Source organism: Ciconia boyciana, chromosome 9 (genome assembly GCF_034638445.1).
Source record: "Ciconia boyciana chromosome 9, ASM3463844v1, whole genome shotgun sequence".
NCBI lineage: Eukaryota > Metazoa > Chordata > Aves > Ciconiiformes > Ciconiidae > Ciconia > Ciconia boyciana.
The window spans coordinates 45508486-45527311 of record NC_132942.1 but is presented as its reverse complement, the minus strand read 5'-3'; the positions used below and the strand labels follow the sequence as shown (position 1 = coordinate 45527311).

Below are 18826 nucleotides of genomic sequence, written 5' to 3'. Positions count from 1 at the left end.
AGCACCCAAACAGAAATCTTTTCTAATGATGTACTCTAAGCTGATCAAAAAAACAAGCAAGCAAACAGGCAAAGACAGTTGTTTATATGGAACTAAGATTAAAAAACAATTAGAAATACATGAACCTGCAAGTAGCCTCTGCTACAGGGGAGGTAGGTGAGAAAAGTAAAGTGGAGCACACATGCTCAGCAAATTAAAAGAAACTCTATAAAGGAGAAAATAACGGTGTCCATATTCCACCACATCCCCAGCCGAGCATACAAAATTCCAGTTCAGACTACCCATACACACATGTATAAAGATTCTATGATGCTAACCAGTTCATGTTAAAACACAGTTTTGGGCTAAACCTGTATTACCAAGGTTCAAAACGTCAACCAAGGGCCTGACTGTAACTCCTCGCTCCAAAGGTAGCTGCATTTTAATAAAACTATATATGCAACCTGAGTATCTTTCAACAACCTTTGTGGGTAAGAGATGCTAAAATCAAAATCTACTCTACACCTGAAAAATCTAGGCCTCTGAATCTGCCAGAAGGCCTTGTGGTTTGTTTGTTTAACTTGAAGTTCTGTTCTACTCAGAAGTCCAGTGTCTATGATAAACAATATAGTTTAGTGGTTGAGTTTATTGTATACCACCGATTCCACCACAATAGCTTAGTTCACAAAGAGTTTTTAAAGAATGATGGGGGGGGGGACAACAGGGGGAGCGTTACATCAGCTCTAAATATTCAACATCTAATCAAAGCCTTGCTTTGTTGCAAAATGTTAGTGTCACGTGACCCTCGTGGATTTTTCTGTATACAAAAGCTTGGGTGTGGGAATACTTTGAAGCAAACTATTCTGCCTCTCAGGAAGAACCTGTAAGAGCCAGCTGATGAGCCCTCCAGTTCTTAGCCCTCCCCACAGCTCCCTCCATACACTACCAAGGACAAACAAGTCCTTCTGCAGATCCCAGGAAAGAGATTTACTGAACAAGTTCCATTATTGCAGCACAGAGAATAGAGGATACGTTTCAGAAACCTTAGGCCACCCAAAAGTATAAGAGGCATTAGAACCAATACAGAAACCCCACGTTACATGGCGCAGTGACTGCTCTCACCTCGTCTTAGGCTGAACTGGGAGAAGTAACATGAGGACCCATTGGAGTAAATTCTGCAGTGAAAATATAGACAGTCTATTGCTTTTTTGTCCTCTGAGTTAGCAAGATGAAACATTACTACAGCCACACTGAGAATGCACACCTCTACCTTTGTGCAAATGAAATAGAATTTGTACATAGCCAGTGGAATATTTTAAGAATTGTTGCTCCATGAGACGGCACGCTGATAAGGAGGCTGGCACAGAGCATAGGAACAGGGACTGCATAGACGGGATGCCAAAGCAGGATAACGGACTCAGTAAGAAGCTCAACAGAGGAAGCTTTGAGAGTCTGAGAAAGGCAAGTAGAAGAAAGACAGAGAGCCTAGTGCATAAAACCAGAACAGAAACAGACTGAGAGGCACAGGCCAGACGGATCTGTGACCACTAAAGTACTTTCTACTCCAGAGTGTGGTTTTGTTGTTGTTGGGGGGTTGGGTTGGGTTCCCCCCCCCCCCCTTTTCTTTTTGGTTTGGTTGGTTGGCTTTTCTGAGTACTCCGTAGGAGATCCAAACTCTCACTCGCGGAAGTGAGAATCACCCACAACTCCAGACAATGCAGCTCTGCTTAAGGTACAGCAGAGATTTTGTATGATAGTTACAAAAAAGATCTGGAAGAAGGAAAGAACAGATGACAAAGAGTAAATCAGCTTTTGTTCTGTATCTGTCAAAAGAAGATTTATGATATTACAGACTATCACAGCTTCTGTATTTCCTAACATCTTTGCAACTTCAGTAGACTTAACACAGGCTTGCTTAGCAGCAGTTAAAAATGAGGCGAAGAGCCCTGAAGACAGGTTTAAGTTTCATGCAGAGCAAGAAGGGAAGACCCTACTTGAGCATACATAAGAATAGATGAAATGCAGCAACTGCTCAAAGAATGACAGATACTTGTTGCATAACTGCATGGCAAAAGCCAAAGAGCAAGAAAAAGCCTATACTTAGTGAAGCTGAGCAAAAGACACAATACAGTACTTAACAGTCTCGATGTGGACACCTTAAACATTTCACAAAGTTGTCAGTCTGACCACTCCTATTTTTGCAACTGCAGAAACCGAGCCGTGGGAGGACCATCACTCAGAGGGCTCCCCAGCCAGCCAGCAGCAGGACACCATCAAGTCACTCTTACCCAGGCTGCAGTCCAGTGCTCAACCCACTAGGTAACACTTACTATAACAACACTTTTATTTCACTTCTTCGAGTACGTCTCAGAATAATGGGATTAAACATAGGACTCAGTTCAAATTGACAGTGTAGCCTAAAATATGTAAAGACTATTTCCTTGTGTTCCTGTACACATTAACGTATCCTGAATAAGCTCCCCAACACTACCTGGACCACTATTTTTCACACAGCTCTCAAATGAATGTATGTCAGCAAGACACTCGGCATGCTTCCTGACATTGTACTGGTGCCGTCATTTCAGTCGCAACCTCTAAAGAAAAGGCAGCGGAAACAAACTATAGAGTGCTATTCCCCCTCTCTCCATCTGCCATGCCATATTCAGAGTATCTGTGGATGGTAAAGCAGTAAAAGACTGGAAGCAAGTCTTCCCGCCAGTGCTCCTGCTATTGTCAATACTGGCAGAACTATATTGCTGCTACAGCAACAGTGGCAGGTTTTCAAAGAAACTGCAGTGTATACAAGGATGTTTTACACAGCCAAACAGAAAATCTTCCTTCCAGTTCCCTCTGGCTTCAGACAAAAGAAGCAAACCCTAAATCAACACGATTCATGAGCACATAGGGAAAGGCAGATGCCACAGTTCTGCCTGCACTAGAAAACTTGATGATTAAAAAGTTTATGTCAGTGCAGCTCCACTCTGAAGAATAAGCAGAGGATCTGAGCACTCTGTGTTCATCTTGTAGCACTGGACACTGTAAAATCCAAATCTTGCCTGCAAATGCTGCTACTCCAACACTGAAATGCATGCCATAGTATGTTCGTGAAGAAGAGAGAAGAGTTTGCTGAAAGACAGACACTTCTATGTTAAAGAAAGATGATCAGTAATATATTATTAACCACCAAAGTCATTAAGATTTTATCACAACTGTAATATCATTATTTCTTGTACTTAAAAACAAAAATGAAAGCTAAAAGTTGTTTCTTGCTTTTTTTTAAAGCATAAGTATTAGTACCAAAAATGCTAGTATTAAAAAGGTAATTTTGCAAGCAATTCCTAACTGAACAAAAATCAGTTACTGCAGTATTCCACTAACCTTCAGAAAAGCTGAATATTAATCTCAATATTCAGGATTCTGCACAGCAGGGTAGGGTTGAGAAATTAATCCTTTTAAAGTTGAATTTCAACAACTGACAAAGGCATGTGTTAGCTGAATTCTATTTATGGCATTCATCCAAATATCAAATAAAGCTTTCCTGGCAGTGTTTCAGTCATCCCCATTCACAGCTCAAAGAGTACTTTTATAAATGTAGACAGACAGTATAAATCCTGTGTCTTGTTTGCATCCAATTTTACACATCTCAGGAAGAGAGAACAACATTATTTAGCAATTGTCACTTCAAGAAATGGACCGCTAATGACTTACTGAAAAGTCTATCCTATGCAGTTGTAAACTCCAGACAAAAACCCGAGAACTCAAAAGATACTACCAAAATACCCCAGTGGACAAGGCAGAGCAGCTACGGCCTGACAGAACTGCGTGTCCATGAACATACAGGGTACTGCTCCACTGAACAGTTAAACCCTTCAGCAACGTATCTGAAAGGCTTTAACACATACAAGGAGTAGTATTTAAAGATGCACATTTCTCTCATAAACAACCCAAAATGGGAGGGAAAAAAAAAGAAATTTAAAAAAAATCAATCCGTTCACAATACCTTAAGAATTAAAAAAGAAATAAATCCAATGTTGCCATGTTTTAATCTTCCAGCATGCAAGAAACCGAGCTAAGCTTATGTTTGGAAAGAATCCAAATATGATAGGTATGAAAATTCAATTAAGGAATTCAAACAACCTCATTTTGCCATATAACACTGTTATATACAGTCATTATAACTATGGCCTTTCTTTACTTGTGATTCTATACTAAACTGCATTTTAAGGACAGTTGGTTTTCTCCCCATCTTCACATTCTGTCACTACGACTTCATTTCTCAAATGCTCAAAGAAACCCAAATACAGTATGACCAAAAAAATATTAATAATAGCTATTTATCAACCACTTTAAAACATTGCTATTGTTTCAAAAATCAAAGTTCACCAGAAACACAGCGGTAATCAGGTGCTCCAGCCAGTTATGCCAGTTCTGCAGGTGCAACACACCATCCGAACGCAGAGACACACAGAAGTCCACCTGACCCTCCATTTACTATTGTCTCAGAACAATGTTTCTCCACCTTTTCAGCTTTGCACAATTTTTTCCAATGGGGTTATTTTTGCCATCTCTTACATTTGCTGTAGAACAAGAAATGCAACACCAGCAATGAAAAATATATGCACCTTTTTCTTTTGAGGCCATACCATTATATTTGACCTTGAAGAATAAAAGCATACAGGTACTCAGACAGACTTTCAATACACTGCAGCCATCTCTCGGATTCAGTATTTTATTATAAACCTGGGTATAGAGGCTATGTTCAGGAGACTTGACATGTCCTAGTAACTCCTAGCATGATGCCTAGCCTCTTGAGTCCACAAACCATCTTCACATCTCCCTCCCTTTACTTATTTTAGTAAGATACTGACATTAAAAGGTATTTTCTTTCACCATTCCCCAAAACTGAGAAATATTTATGCTTCCTACCATCATTTTGGTTTCTAGTTATATTTCAAGTACTATGTTTGATGATAAACATAATTTTTAAAAACAAACATGAAGTAACATTTAACAAACAATACTCCTTGGCACAGTTAAAAGAAAGCTCTGCTGAAAGTCCGACATCTGTAACATAACTTCTAATGAACTAATCAGGTACGTGAAAGACATGTTGTGTGAAAGCGATGGAGCCCAAGACTCTTGTATCTCACCAACTTCTCTCTCTGGTATCGCAAGATCCCAGATTAGGAGGTAAAACTGCATCAGTGTTAAAAAACATTGAAAGCAATGAGAGACAGCCTGGATGCTTCACACACATTTCATATGGTCACAAGGCATCTCGGAGCACGGCACACGAGTCCCAGCTTGCCTGCTGAGCTTTCTGTCACGTTTTGCACTAACAGCACCTACTCTGAACACGCTCGTGCTGGAAGAGGAAAGGGAAAAAGAAGATTATAAATAAAATCATTTTTAGTGAGCCTGAATGATACAGCAGAAGGATGTGTTATGGACAGCATTTGTTCAAAGTAAGCTTTCATCCAGCTCAGGCTCTACATCTACAAGCCCTTTGTTCTTTCTAACAAGCAGTGCTGCTGATACACACCAAGCCTCCCTTAGACTGCAGAGATAGATGCGACTAATGAGATGCATACTCAACCATAGGCAAACCTGTGTGATAGACACTGCCCCTAGAAGGAACTCCTCACGGAAATAAAGATGCAAGTTGTTTGTAAAAACAGGTTTTGAAACTATTAAGCAAGTTCTTCCCTAAATATGTTCACACATGACTCTCAGGAGAGAAGTGGGAACCTAAGCCTACCATTTAACGGCAAAACGTGAATAAAAGATTCCTTTCTGTATTGCAGAGCTAAAACCCCAACGGAATCGGAGGGAGAGCGGCAAGGAAAGAATCAGTGGTGTAACTGCTCTGGAACTGCCAAGTTACTCCAAAGTTAAGGATGGTTGTAACAAATCAAACTAAATATTGATTAGCCCATATCTTTTCTCTGATAGCAGCAAGCTATAGGGAAAGGTTTACAAGAACCAGTAAGTTTAGAAGAGTCTTTCTATTAGAATACCTTCCAAATTCTGACAGTCGGCTACAGACTAACTCCCTAGCTTACAGGCTTCCCTAAACAGATAAATCCTGTGTGAATCTAATAGCTTCTTGAATCATTTATCCTTTTACCACCCAAAACAATTGTCAATTGTTTCCACAATAAAATGGTGTACAGAAAAAAGAAAAAACAAGAAAAAAAATCTGTCTTTGTTTTAACTTGCTGCCTGGTCATTGCATTGGGTGTCTCCTATCTCTGAAGTCATGAAAAATAATTAATAAGCATGGCTTATTTATCTGTGCTATACCATTTATGGCTTTCGTACTCCTATCCCCTTCATTCAAATCTTCTTCAGTTTTGTACCTACAGTTAAACTGTGCGACACCTTGTTTGTGCTAAAGCTTGACATTGATTCAAGGAAAGACAACAGAATGGAAGATGAGTCCCCCGAGGGTTAGAGTTCACAGGGATAATTGGCAAGCGTGCAGATGAAGATCGCATCTGGACGGATACAGCGTACCTGTCAAAAGCCTTTTGGGATTCCAACATCCCTTGTCTAAGACTATCCCACCGCACTCCCCAATAAACCGAGCTATTATAGTCTGCTCTGACCAGCTTCTCAAAAGTCATATGCTGTTATACTTAAAGATCTCTTTGGCTCGATTAAATTGTCTTTCCTTACTGGACTTCTAAGGGGGAAAAAACAACTTGTACTTACAAGTTTCTTCAACAGGTAACTAGTATCCCACTATATAAAGTGTTTGTTTCAAACACCCAGAGTACTTCAGCCATCTTTCCTCTATGTCTAAAAGCTGAATTCAGTAAAAATAAAGCCTGTAGACTCCTTGGCTCAGGTGCAGAAAGATAGTAATCTTCCTAAATGAATTCTTTTGCTATTGTATTAATGTATTGAAATATCTGCACGGCAAGGAGTACTTAAATTTACTCTAAACAACATAATCCCTTCCTTGCTACCACACCTCCAAAAGCACTTTTTTTACTTAAGTGGCAGCAAAGAACTTAACTGAATTACTGAAGCTTAAACTGAATCCTTTCAGGCCACAAAATAAGAAACCAAATTATTTCCCCATCTGATTAAACAGCAACTCCATTCCAGGTGCGGTTCAAGTTTCAAGGCGAGGCAGGTGGCCCTGTCTAGAATTGAGATGCCCTAAAAGAAAAACAAAATAAGATTTACCCCCAAATGAAATCTGCACACAGGCTAGGGAAGGGCACTGATCATACTCACACAAATATACTTACAGACGAGAGATGAGGGAAGTTCTTTCTCCATCACTAACAAATGCAGAGAAGAGTTTAAAACGGCTGAACGTGCTGAGCATGCCTGGAGCACAGAACTCCAGGAATGCCCAGAAAGTCACTTTCAAAGGAACACACTCTTGATAAGAAAGGGGGTTACACTTGTTTAAGGGAGCAACATGGCAGTCACATCTCCCAACAGGTTTTGAACCTGGTAGATATCCTCAGCAAAACTCACAACAGAACACAAAATCTCAGTGCACATTTCCTACAGATTTCAGGAAAATAAACGGCTATAACCAAAAGGAAAAATCTGACTTAGTGCCTCAATAAGAAAATGACTGCAACATAACACTAGACGTGAGAATTTCTGATGTGGGAGCTCACAACCATCCCAACAACAGTAAAAGCTGTTCAGAACTCACAAACTGACATGCATTTAGGGCCACAAAGGTGAAGGGCCTGGAGTATCTTTCACACAAGGAGAGGCCGAGAGAGCTGAGACTGTTCAGCCTAGAGAAGAGAAGGCGGAGGGGGATCTTATCCATGTGTATAAACACCTGATGGGAGGGACTGAGAGGCTCTTCTCAGCAGCACCCAGTGGCAGGACAAGAGGCAATGGGCACCAATCGAAACACATTAGATTCCACCTTAATTATCTTAACCATGAAGGTAGCCAAACACTGGCACAGGTTGGCTGGAAAGGTTGTGGAGTCTCCATCCATGAAGACAGGCCATACCCAACGGGACACGGTCCCAGGCAAACTGCTCTAGCTGGCACAGCTTGAGCGGGGGTTTGTATTAGATGATCTCAAGAGGTTCCTGCCAACTCCAACGACTGTGGGACCGAAAGCTGGCACTGCCTCCACAAGTACTCACCCTGCTCCTCTCCCACCCCTTGCACAACTGGGACATCCAATTGTTTTCAGAAGTTTAACCTAAATCAGATTCCTGGGGTCTGTAGCATTTAATTATGAGATATAACCAAGCCTATTAGGAACTGTGATTATCAGTTCCTCAGTAAATCTGCTTTCATACATATTCCAAGCTAGGCCACCTTTTTTCCCGCCCAAGAAACAAAAACATACTTAAATATTTTAAACCAAAAGACCTCCTCATTCCCAACATTAAACTGAAGAGAGAGTAAACTTGAAGTGGAAGACAAGAAATGTTTCTTGACCAAGTATACAATTGGACTGTGGAATTTCTTGCTGAACCCAAAAACTAACCAAGAGTCAAAAAAAGAACTGAGTAAGATTCTAGAGACTTCTGTTATACCCCAAATAGTTAAGCACATACACACATACATATGAAGGAACTTCACCGCAAAGACAGACACACGCAAATGGTGGAACGTGCGTTGTTGGTGGGACTGGTGTTACGCAGAAGTATAGATGTGCGGTGCTGCTTGGCATGAGTTCTGCTATGGCCTGCGGCTCAGAGGAGCCGCTGCTGCCATCAGCACTCTGAGGACAAGCACTGAGGGAAGTGGAATGTAATTTGAACAGAGGCAGATTGTCACTTACAACTCGCATCTTCCTGCCCCACTTTACGAAGCAGCTTGCATGACCACTATCAGTTAATAGTTGTATTAGTAGGTCATGTTCCCTTACGCACAAGAAAACAGAAACCGTCATAGTTAACAGAAGCTACTGAACTCTGCAGCTTATTTTTTTTCAACCACTCTGTAGTGCTACTATCAAAACTTACAGATTCTTCTGCTGAGTGAATCTGTACAAAAAAAAAATGTCAGGCCTCTAGACAATGAGAGACTGAAACAACTGGCCTGTAACGTCAGGTTTTCTGAACAGGAGTGGAACTCCAACATTTCAAAACTTTTTATTACTGTCCTTAAGTCTCTTTCTTTCCTATACGCTTCGTCTTGTCTGGGCATTAATAGGAGCTGCTATCCATCTTCCTTTTGTTTGCCAAACAGCCTGAACTTCACCACAACTCCAATCTGCTTTTAGCATCAAAGCTTTGCATTACTTCGGCATAGTGCATTAGTTTTATAAACTTTGTACGGTGACCCAAAATACTTTCTAATTATTTACAAAGCAACTGTAAAAGCTTTCCAACTGCTGGAGGGACGAGTAATCAAGGGGAATTGGAGAACGATTCTTCACAGCATATTTATGTAAACAGTGAAAACATTCCTCTTAGTCCGATGCGGTGATATTCACCACACAGATAGCTCGGAACCACACAAGTTATAACGTAACTGATGGTGAGCATTAACATTTCAAACACTGCTAAAGCACTGCGTGCTTTTGGAAATAGCAGTTACTTAAGATTTTACTATGTGCCCATTAGAAACCACTGTTACAACACAGTTCAAAGTTAGATCTGAGAGTTCATTTCAGTCAGTTCCTAAAATAATTGCTGTACTTGCTGACGAGAAAGCCAAAACTTGTCTGAATATTCAACCTCATCAGTTTACTCTTTACATAAACACAGAGAAGATAACAGAGGTGATAAACTGCGCAGACATGACCACACACCTTACTTCACCTGCACTTTGGCCACTCATCAATTCCTGCTAGGGTTTACCAGCCTATCTAAACTTCAAAATGAGTTCAGGCCATTGCCTTTTTGTACAAAAGAAAGCATTATTTCTCTTTCATTTTCTCCAACTCAAAAGAAGCACATTTCCATATAAAACTAAGTAATCTGTGTACCAGTGCAAAAATCAGATCAAGGCTCCGCCTGACCACCATTTTTAGTCAAGAGACCCCAACAAAAAGTAACCATGCTGTTGAAAACTTATAAATAAAGATCAGATGCTTTATAAAAATTGAAAAATCTTAACCTACAGTCTGGGAAACATGATAAAAAATTTACTCCTTGACTATATTAAACAGTATCCTGTGGATTCCCCTTATGAGCAGCTATAATGGATTTCAAATACGCAGGTCCTGAACTAATTGAAGCACAGGTACTCTTGACTCCTAACATTTTCATATTCTAAAGATTCTCAGATCTCTATTAGCACAACTGTCAAAACTGCACAAAGAACTTTCCAGAACCAAACAAAATATAAGGGATGCCGAGTGGCATAACCTCGCATCGAAGAATGCGATGAGCCGGAAAGACTAAGGCGGGGGGAAAGAAAGTATTGGGAAAGAGTGTCTTCCTCTGAAGCATATCAGCAAGCAGAAATATCCGCACAATAACTCAAGACAGTTTTCCAACCTCTGGGTCCCTGAGAACCCTCCAACATTGCTGAATTAAAAGCCAACGTAATAAAACGTACCCATTTGACTTTGCAAGTAGAAGAAGGCTGAACCCAACACATCTGATCGCAGGGAATCACACATTCACGGCCTGCGGGCTTCCACAGCTCCCCTCCTCCAGGAGCAGCCCGGCTGCCGAAGCACCAGAGCCCGTCTCCTTGTGAAACGGATCGCTGCAGCACTTGCCATGCTCATACTGAGATCTCACAAAATCAAGTCAAATTCAAGCTCCTCACTGCAATATTGAAATCATTCCATGGGATTGAAATATATTCTCTCCAATTACGGTTTCTTTTAATATCTAAATTGAAACGGGACAAGAGAATTGGGCAATGTATGGAGATTCTCTAATAGAAATCTACAACTTTCATAGAACTATGTAAAGTATCCAAAACAAGTAAAATTGACAATGAAAAAAATCCAACTAGTCTTAGAACTAAAGAAAAAGCTTACTTAATTCCTCTTAATTTCTCCTACTCCTTGATCCACGCCACACATTTACACCCAGATTCAAAGAGGCAAGCATTGGAGAACCTAAGGCAGGAACACAGTCTCACACTCTTGCATCCACACCTGCAGCAGGAGAGGTGCTGCGGCGTCCTGCCCGGCCTCCCGAGCTCCAGAAATGGATTCCCTCGCCGATCCCCAAGAAACCAGCCCTGGCAGGAAGCCTGGCTTTCCTGGTCTCAGCACAAGAGCATAGGCACAGCAAATGCAACAGAAGGCACAACGTGAGGAGCGTTTCCTTTCGTGACAGAGCCAGTTTAGCAGTCCTACCTCATCTGCTACCTCCTCCACCATTTAATCCCAGTCCTTGATACCCCCTTTCTTGTCCTGACACCACTACTTGTGCAGCTGCACAGTAAACTAGACCAGGGAGAGGAACAATGTTAGAAAGTCCTATCAAAAGTACAACATACTCATTCTAGATTGGTTTCCTAATCCCATTCATCTTGCAGCCACAAAAAACAATTGTGCTGGCACAATTCAGAGAACAGTACATGGGTGAGAACAGACAGCAGGGAAAAGGGTCTGTTTAAACAGCACTGTCACTGGAATATTCAAATTACAGTGTGAAAAGCTGCAAATTCAAAATCCTCCCAGCACCACACATAATCATCTTGCGGCAACATATTCCCTAGTTCTGTTTTTAAAGCCAATAAGCTAGTAACATTCAAAGCAGAAATGGACATTTACAAGGCTGACACAGAACTTAAGGGACTTTGGTAGAATCCATTTCAGTTGACTTAAGTCGGAATGCCCCGAGGGCAGCTGGAAGAGCTGCACCATGCGAATGTACGCAGTCCGTCCCTGACATAACGCACAGCACTGCTTGTCCAGCACGGCACCTTCTGTAAGCTACAAAAAGAAGCCAAGTATTATTTCTATTCCTAAAAACTGCTAGTACTAGTTCTAAAGTTCAGAACTAAAAGCAGGCTCTTACTATTTTTATAAAGCATCTGTTCCATCCCTCTTTGATAATTCAGTCACTGTCTTACTAGAGTTATCCCTTGGATCATGGAAAGAAAACAGTTTGGGTGGGGGAATCACCAAAACCCACATGTTGTATCAATAATTGTCAGTGAACACAAGTAGATTACTGTCATTTAACATTTAAGCATGGAGGAAAATTGAGTTTTGACTATATGACATTTTTAGGGCAAAAGAGCTGTTAGGAGACTACTAACATTTCTCCTGTTGCTTCCAAGTTCCAGAAAGTCTCACAGTGTTACAGTTACTCAGCTATGTAAAGCAAAATTAGGGGGGAATTAATAGAAAGTTCTGATCATACTTGCTGCAGTGCAAAAATGCAACTTTATTAGAACATGTTACTTTGTAATTGTTCAAAATGAATGTATTAGCTAAATTAATCACACATTTCATCAGTTCGGATTTAGTACCTGACATTTGATGAACTGCTTTAATCACAGTTTTTCACCTCTGCCTGTTTACAATGAATAGCTAACTTTGCTATAGTTGAATGTTGCATATGATATGCAACCACAGAACAACTAGCCTCAAGGTTCTAGGTTTCATGCTCCAGTGATTTTTCTACTACATTACTAATTTGTATGCACATTTGGGTTGTTTTATTTCAAAAGGGACAGTATGTTATGTAAAGATGGAATGAAACATTCTAAACATTTTCAGCATTCAGAAATGCATATACTTTTGTGTGTGTCTATTATCTTCTTATTAGGAGATACCATCCTTCTGCAACGGTCACAAAGCATATACCTTTTTTTAATATTGATTATACATAAAAAGACATGTTTTAGTCCTTAGTGCAAGTCAGCTCCTCAGGAGCTGTGGGGATGCACTTCAGCAACAGGCCTTGGAATCAACACTTCGCATTTTTATTTTTAACAGCTATAACCAGTCATATTCTAGAGGCCTGCAACTCAAGCACAGTTTCACCATCATTTCAGCCAATATAAGCTGGCACTGCTGCAGAAAGGAATAGTCCCACCCTTCCCCACTGCTAGTTTTCACATGTCCTTTCCTTGAGTCAGCACAAGCCATTCACAAAGACCCACAGCAAACATGACCAGGATACTCACCTAGTTAAAAATCAGCATTTCTCTTCCCCTTCTCCTTTTTGTTGTTGGGGGGCAGGGTGAGAAGGAATAGGGAAAAGCTGAGTTAATTTTGACATGATTAGTTCCCCAGTGCAGTTCCCTGCACGGCCACGTAAGTGTTGGCATGAGCAGAGCAGCAAGGAAAAGATAGGGGACAAGACTGCTTTAACTCAGCACGTGGGAATTCGTACTGGCTGGAACTGCTCATCAAACCACACCTACAAGAGGAAAAACTGGAAGATAAAGTATTTAGATACCCAAAGAAAAATATTCTCTTTCCCAAGCTATGCATAAATGAAAAGAAATAACTCAAATTATCAGGTCACATTTTAAGTTAATGACTCTCCCTTTGCCTGTATTGCCATTTCACCTTAGGTTTGGGTGCTTTTACAAGTTTTGCTTAACAGTTTTAAAGGAATACAAAAACAAAAACCTTAACTGAAACGGCCATGCAAGCCAAAACCTTAACACATAGCGCGGGGACAGACTGATGACATAACTTGGTCTGTCTGGAGAACGGGACAAACTATACCATAAAAACAGCACACTAGCATAAGCTGCATCTTGATTCACTGCACTTTCAAACATAACTCCACTTTCAAGAGCAGGCAAGTACATTTTCATCAGTACACAAGACTCCTCCACTTTAATTTCAATAAACTAAAGTGTGTGTGTCAGAAAACCTCAGTTACTCCCAAGACCACCCCAACCTTACAGCTTCTCTCACTTTCATAATCTTCATATTTCCAAAACACCACAGTGATCATCATCGACAAACTTACAAGACCAGTATCATTCAACCGCAACCATCCCGACGCGCACACAGGAATGCAATTCAGAGGAAAAGTTACTGGCCCCAATTCAATCTGCGAGCTGGATTCCAAACTGCGGGGTAGCAGTAGTTCTAAAAGGAGAGCAGTTATGAGAAACTACATGCTCCTCACACACCCTCATCACAAATGCATATTTGTGGCTTTCTCACTGTGTTCAGACCTTTCCCTTTATCTCATCAGTTGTATTCATACTCTGATCCGGAGCATTTGTCCACAGGATAAGTTTATCTGTATCTATCTAGGAAAAAAAAAAAAGGCACACTGAAGTGTGCTCCGATTAATCGTAGAACCACTAATACCTTTCCCCAAATCCAGCTAAAAATAATACTAATATACCTCACAGCAAAGAGGATCACTTAATTATTCATTCTGTAAAAGTATATTCACTTGTTCTAAATTTTAATTTAAATTAAAGTGCATTTCAACTTAACTTCTCCTTGACCTTTTACTATGACAAAATAGGAAGAGCAAACCTTGCTTTAACCTCTCCAGAACCATTCACTGCTTTATACGCCTCTATCACATGCCATCTTATTTGGATCAAGAAGCTCACTATGGCCACCCTTAAGCATCAAACATCCTTCTCTAGACCTTTTCTACCTCTGGGCACACGTCAATGCCACCGGAAGAAAAAATTCGCTTGATTAATCAGGCGAGATCCTTTTCCTACCTGAAACAGGCACTCAGCCATTCCATTAAATATAAAAAAATGAAAATTTTTGAGAATTCACAGTATGACTGGCAAGTTCAAAAGTTCTGCTCAATTAAGCATGAGTCCTTGAAGAAATTTTGCAACATACATGGAACTTTTTTATTTTAAATGTTTTCCAAATCACTTTAACAGTCCACGCTTTTCAAATTTCCAGTACAAGAAATGAAAACTTTGATGGGGTTTTATCACCTGTATTTTTTAATTAGAACTGCCCTGTTTCCAAGTACTCTTTCCCTTTTATGGACCTCACTAGGACTGAAACCAAGGGGAATATGTATGTGTTCGGTAACAGGAGAGCCTTAAACTCCTGTTAGTGACATCTTTATAAAAAAATCTGCAAACTGTTATACACCCGTGATAACTTTAAGATTGCTAAACAGGGAGACAATGACTTTGGGCAGTTTGTGAGCTTTAAAGATGTGCTTTGACTCGTTAAAGTCTTTGTATTTCTTTTAGCTTCAGCACTAACAACACACAACTCACAGTTAATGAGCATATTACAATTAATTCGAAAAATTCTAAAAAAAGAAAATTAATCTTTCCTGTAATAATTTTAAACTCTGATTGGCTACCTTCACTTCAGGGTAACAAAAGACTTTCCATTTCTTTTCTCATACACCCCCAGAATTGCTCCCCCTCCGTTGTACTGTTGGCAAACTACTATGTGTAACAAACTACTAGTAGTGACTTCCAAGCCTTTTAAATAAGAAAAAATGAGGCAAGAACTTGCGTAGTACGTAACGTTTGTCCTGACAGACGTACCTGTGTTGCCGTGCACTTGTCGACACTGAAATTCAGATATTATGAAAACAGGCGTTCAGTCCGTTTACTTTCAGCATTCCCCACATTCTCTCTTGGTCTCCACTTCCCACGAACCAGCGATGCCGGTTTCCTCCCTGCGCCCTCCCCAGACCTCGGTGTACGGAGCTCCCGCCCGGAGACGGTCTGAACCCCCCGGCACCGTCACCCACCGCTGTGCTGAAACCAGCCCTCCGCTCCTCGGCCTCTTTGCCAGTCTCTAACCCAAACCGGAGCGTTCACGTCCTCTCCGAGGCCGCTTGTTCCACCGAAACCCTCTTCCGAGAAACTTAACCAGCGGCTCTCCGGTAATCCCGAGCCGCCCGTACTCCCCGGGCCCCGTTACTTCGCGCTCCCAACTCCCGCCCGAAGCGTCCGCCCCACGGGCACCGCCGGGCTCCGGCGGGGCTCGGCCCGCATCCCTGCGGATGCGCCGCCGAACGCCGAGGTAAACAGGGCGGCCAGCGGGGCCGCAGCCGCATTCCCAGCCCGGCACCGGCAGGCAGGCAGGGAGGGCAGGAGCCTCGCGGCGTGGCCGCGCAGCCCCCCGCCGCGGTGCCGCTCCCGCGGGGGCCGCCGCCGGGCCCCGAGCGCAGGAACCTGTCGGGACACATTCTTGAGGCCGCCGCGGCCGGGCCAGGAATGCGGCCGGGGGAGCCGGGCTCAGCCCCAGCGCGGGCGGCGGGGCCCCTCGCGGCGGGGCGCCGGCGGCCGAGCATCCCGGCGCGGCCCGCAGGCCGGCGGCGGGGCGGGGGGGCCCTCGGGGCGGGCGACGCTCCCCGCCGGCCCCAGGAGGAGGGGGAGGGAGGGAGCAGGGGGGGGGCGACCCGACGCGCGGGCCCGGGCGGCAGGGCCGGCCGTTAGCGACGGTTAACGGCGTGGGCACGGCGGGCCCCCCCGCGGCCCCGCCTCCCCGGCCCGGTGGCACACTCACCCTTGGAGTAGAGGGACTTGGGGGACTCGAGGTCGAGGTCGGCGCTGAGCAGAGAGATGAAGTCCGAGGGCATCGCAGCTCCGCGGCCCGGCAGGGGCGAGGGGGGCGGCGGGAGGAGGGGGCCGGGCCGGGAGGGGGGCGCTGCTGCCTCCGCCGCCCCGGGGTGGGGAGGGGAGACACCGGCAGGCGAGAGCGCGGCGCTCCGCACGTCGGGGCCGCGAATCGGGCCGGGTCGGGCCAGGCCGGGGGCTCCGCTCGCCGTCGGGACCGGGCACCGCCACCCGCCGCCGCTGACAGGAACCGGCTGCTGCCAACGGAACGCGCCCGACCGCCCCCTCCGTTACCGCTCTGCGCCTGCGCGGGCGCCGGGGAGGGGGCGCAGACAAGGCACCCCAGCCCCGCCAGCCCGCGCATGCGCCCCGGCGGGCGGGGAGACAGGGCGACGGAACAGCCCGCCGGCCGGGCCCTGCGCGCCTGCGCGGAGGGGCCCGCGGCCGCGCTCCCCCGGCCGCCGCCGCCACGGCCGCGGCGCGCATGCGGGAGGGGGAGGAGCGCGGCGGGAGGCGGAGGGCGGGGGGCCGCCGCCCGGAAGAGCCGCCGCGGTGGCGGGGGGCGCGGAAGGCTCTAGAAGGGGGCGGGGGGGCGGCCCCTCAGGGGAGCCCTGGGCGCTGAGGGGAGCCCGGCCGCGGCCCCGGGGCGAGCTCCGGGTGGCCTTCAGCTCCCGCGGCCGCAGGCTGCGGTGTGTGTGCGAGGCGAGGGGCGGCTCGGGGGACCGTGGCCGGCGGCTGCGAAGCAGGCCCCGAGGACCGGTTTGCCGACAGGGCGGTCCGGCCGCAGCGGGGGCCCTCCCCGAAGTACAGCCGGGGCGCGGTGGTGGCCCCGGGGCCGTCGTGAGCGAGAGCTCGGCGCTGCCTTCCTCGCCTGGGGTTGGCAGAGGCGAGGGGCACCCTGCGGGCCGGGGCCGGCCGTGGTGCTGGGCAGTGGCCATCGCACCTCCATCCGCTGCCGCCTGCCGGGGCTTGGCCGCCCTCGGTGCCCTGCCATCGCAACTCACGATGCAGAGAATCTGTGGTCCAAGCAGACTCTGATTTGTATTGTCCCAAATAAAGAAGCAGATGCTTCTAAGCAGACAAAATGGAAATGCGGAAGGAGTGTCAGCAGTGCGTTTTAATTAGGTGAAACAAAGATGGCTTACGTCTTAAGAAAACAAGTACCCCAGATCTGGGTAATCGGGAGAATGAAACTGCTAAAAAGTGGAGGAGGTGAGGGGGTTTGGGACCCCTTTCCCTGAGCGAGAAGGTGTGAGAAGGGGGAGGAGGTAAGGAAAGGTCATTCGCACTGATTTAAAATCACTTTTCCAAGGCGGTAAAAATCTGCTTTGGAAAGGGGGAAGGGATCGGAAAGCGAGAGGGCTTGCCGTGTGAGTGAATGGAGGTGCCAGGCGAATGCTTAAGCTGTGAAAAATGGAGGAGGAAGGAGCTGTGAACAGCTGACGCATGCCTCTGGCTCGGCAGAGGGTCCGGTTTCCTCGCGGGGACTGTGTCACCGAAAGGTTGGCTCCCGTCCCTCCTGCAGCCAGCTCCTGTGCCAGTCCGCTCTTGGGTCCTCATGAAATCACTCTCCAAAAACACTCGGCATCTTCCAGAAACTCGCCGTACCCCAGCAGCCGGGACAGCGGTGCTCAGGAGGGTTTCTGGAGACGCCCGGAACACCGTCCACCGCCAGCTGCCCGCCGGTCGGTCGGTCACCGTGGGACAGCCTCCTGCCCGGTATCTCCACCAGACGTCTGACCGCACTCCTGCGCTCACAGCACTGTTGCTTCGGTGCTTTGGGCACCGGGGTTTCGTTCTGCCGCGTTACCCACGCAAGCAGGGCGCCGAGACGGTGCCTGTGGAGTTGGTGTGGCGTGGCACGCACGTGGCATCCCGGTTTCACGGCCCTGCGGAAGAATGATGGCAACTGCGCAGTACGCGTTCGGTTTTATTTGAAGTCGGGTATCTCTTTCATCCCAGACGTATTGCTTTAATCCCCCGGAGCTGTGCTGGCTTTTCCTCTCCTCTGCCTGACTTCATCGTCATTTGTGGCGTTTCGAGAGGGCACGGTGCTCGAGCCGTGGAGTACGTCTAGAGATTTCAGCACTGTCCAAGGGCTCGTGTGTATCTAGACTCTAACATCCTTTTCTGGCACCATCTACCCTACCGTGTCGCCTGTTGATGTCCCTCTCACGCACTCACCCTTTGCAGTTTTGCCCCAGCTTATGCTCAGGTGCGTAAGGATTTGCGCAGCAAGACTCTCCACCTTTTCCTTAAGGAGTTGCCTTGTCGCCAGCGTGCCCTGGGGAGCGGGTTAACGCGTCCCGCCGTGCAGAGGCCATCGTGCCGGGGCTGTGCCGGGTGACCAGCCCCTACCCGCGGTGTGCCTCCCTCGAGCACAGAGGGCTGCAGGACCCTTCCCTGGGTGGTTACAGCCTGGATGTGGCCGTCCTGTTCCCCGGGGAGCGCT

At 45.6% G+C, this 18826-nt stretch overlaps 1 protein-coding gene across 1 annotated transcript in view; it reads right to left on the bottom strand.

Moving 5' to 3' along the window:
- Positions 1-16741, bottom strand: part of NFAT5 (nuclear factor of activated T cells 5) — a 74941-nt gene extending 58200 nt beyond the window's left edge. The window contains exon 1 of the mRNA XM_072873000.1: positions 16325-16741. Within this exon, the coding sequence (XP_072729101.1) occupies positions 16325-16397 (73 nt within the window). The 5' untranslated portion in view covers positions 16398-16741. The remainder of the gene's footprint in view (positions 1-16324) is intronic.
- Positions 16742-18826: the final 2085 nt, after the last annotated feature.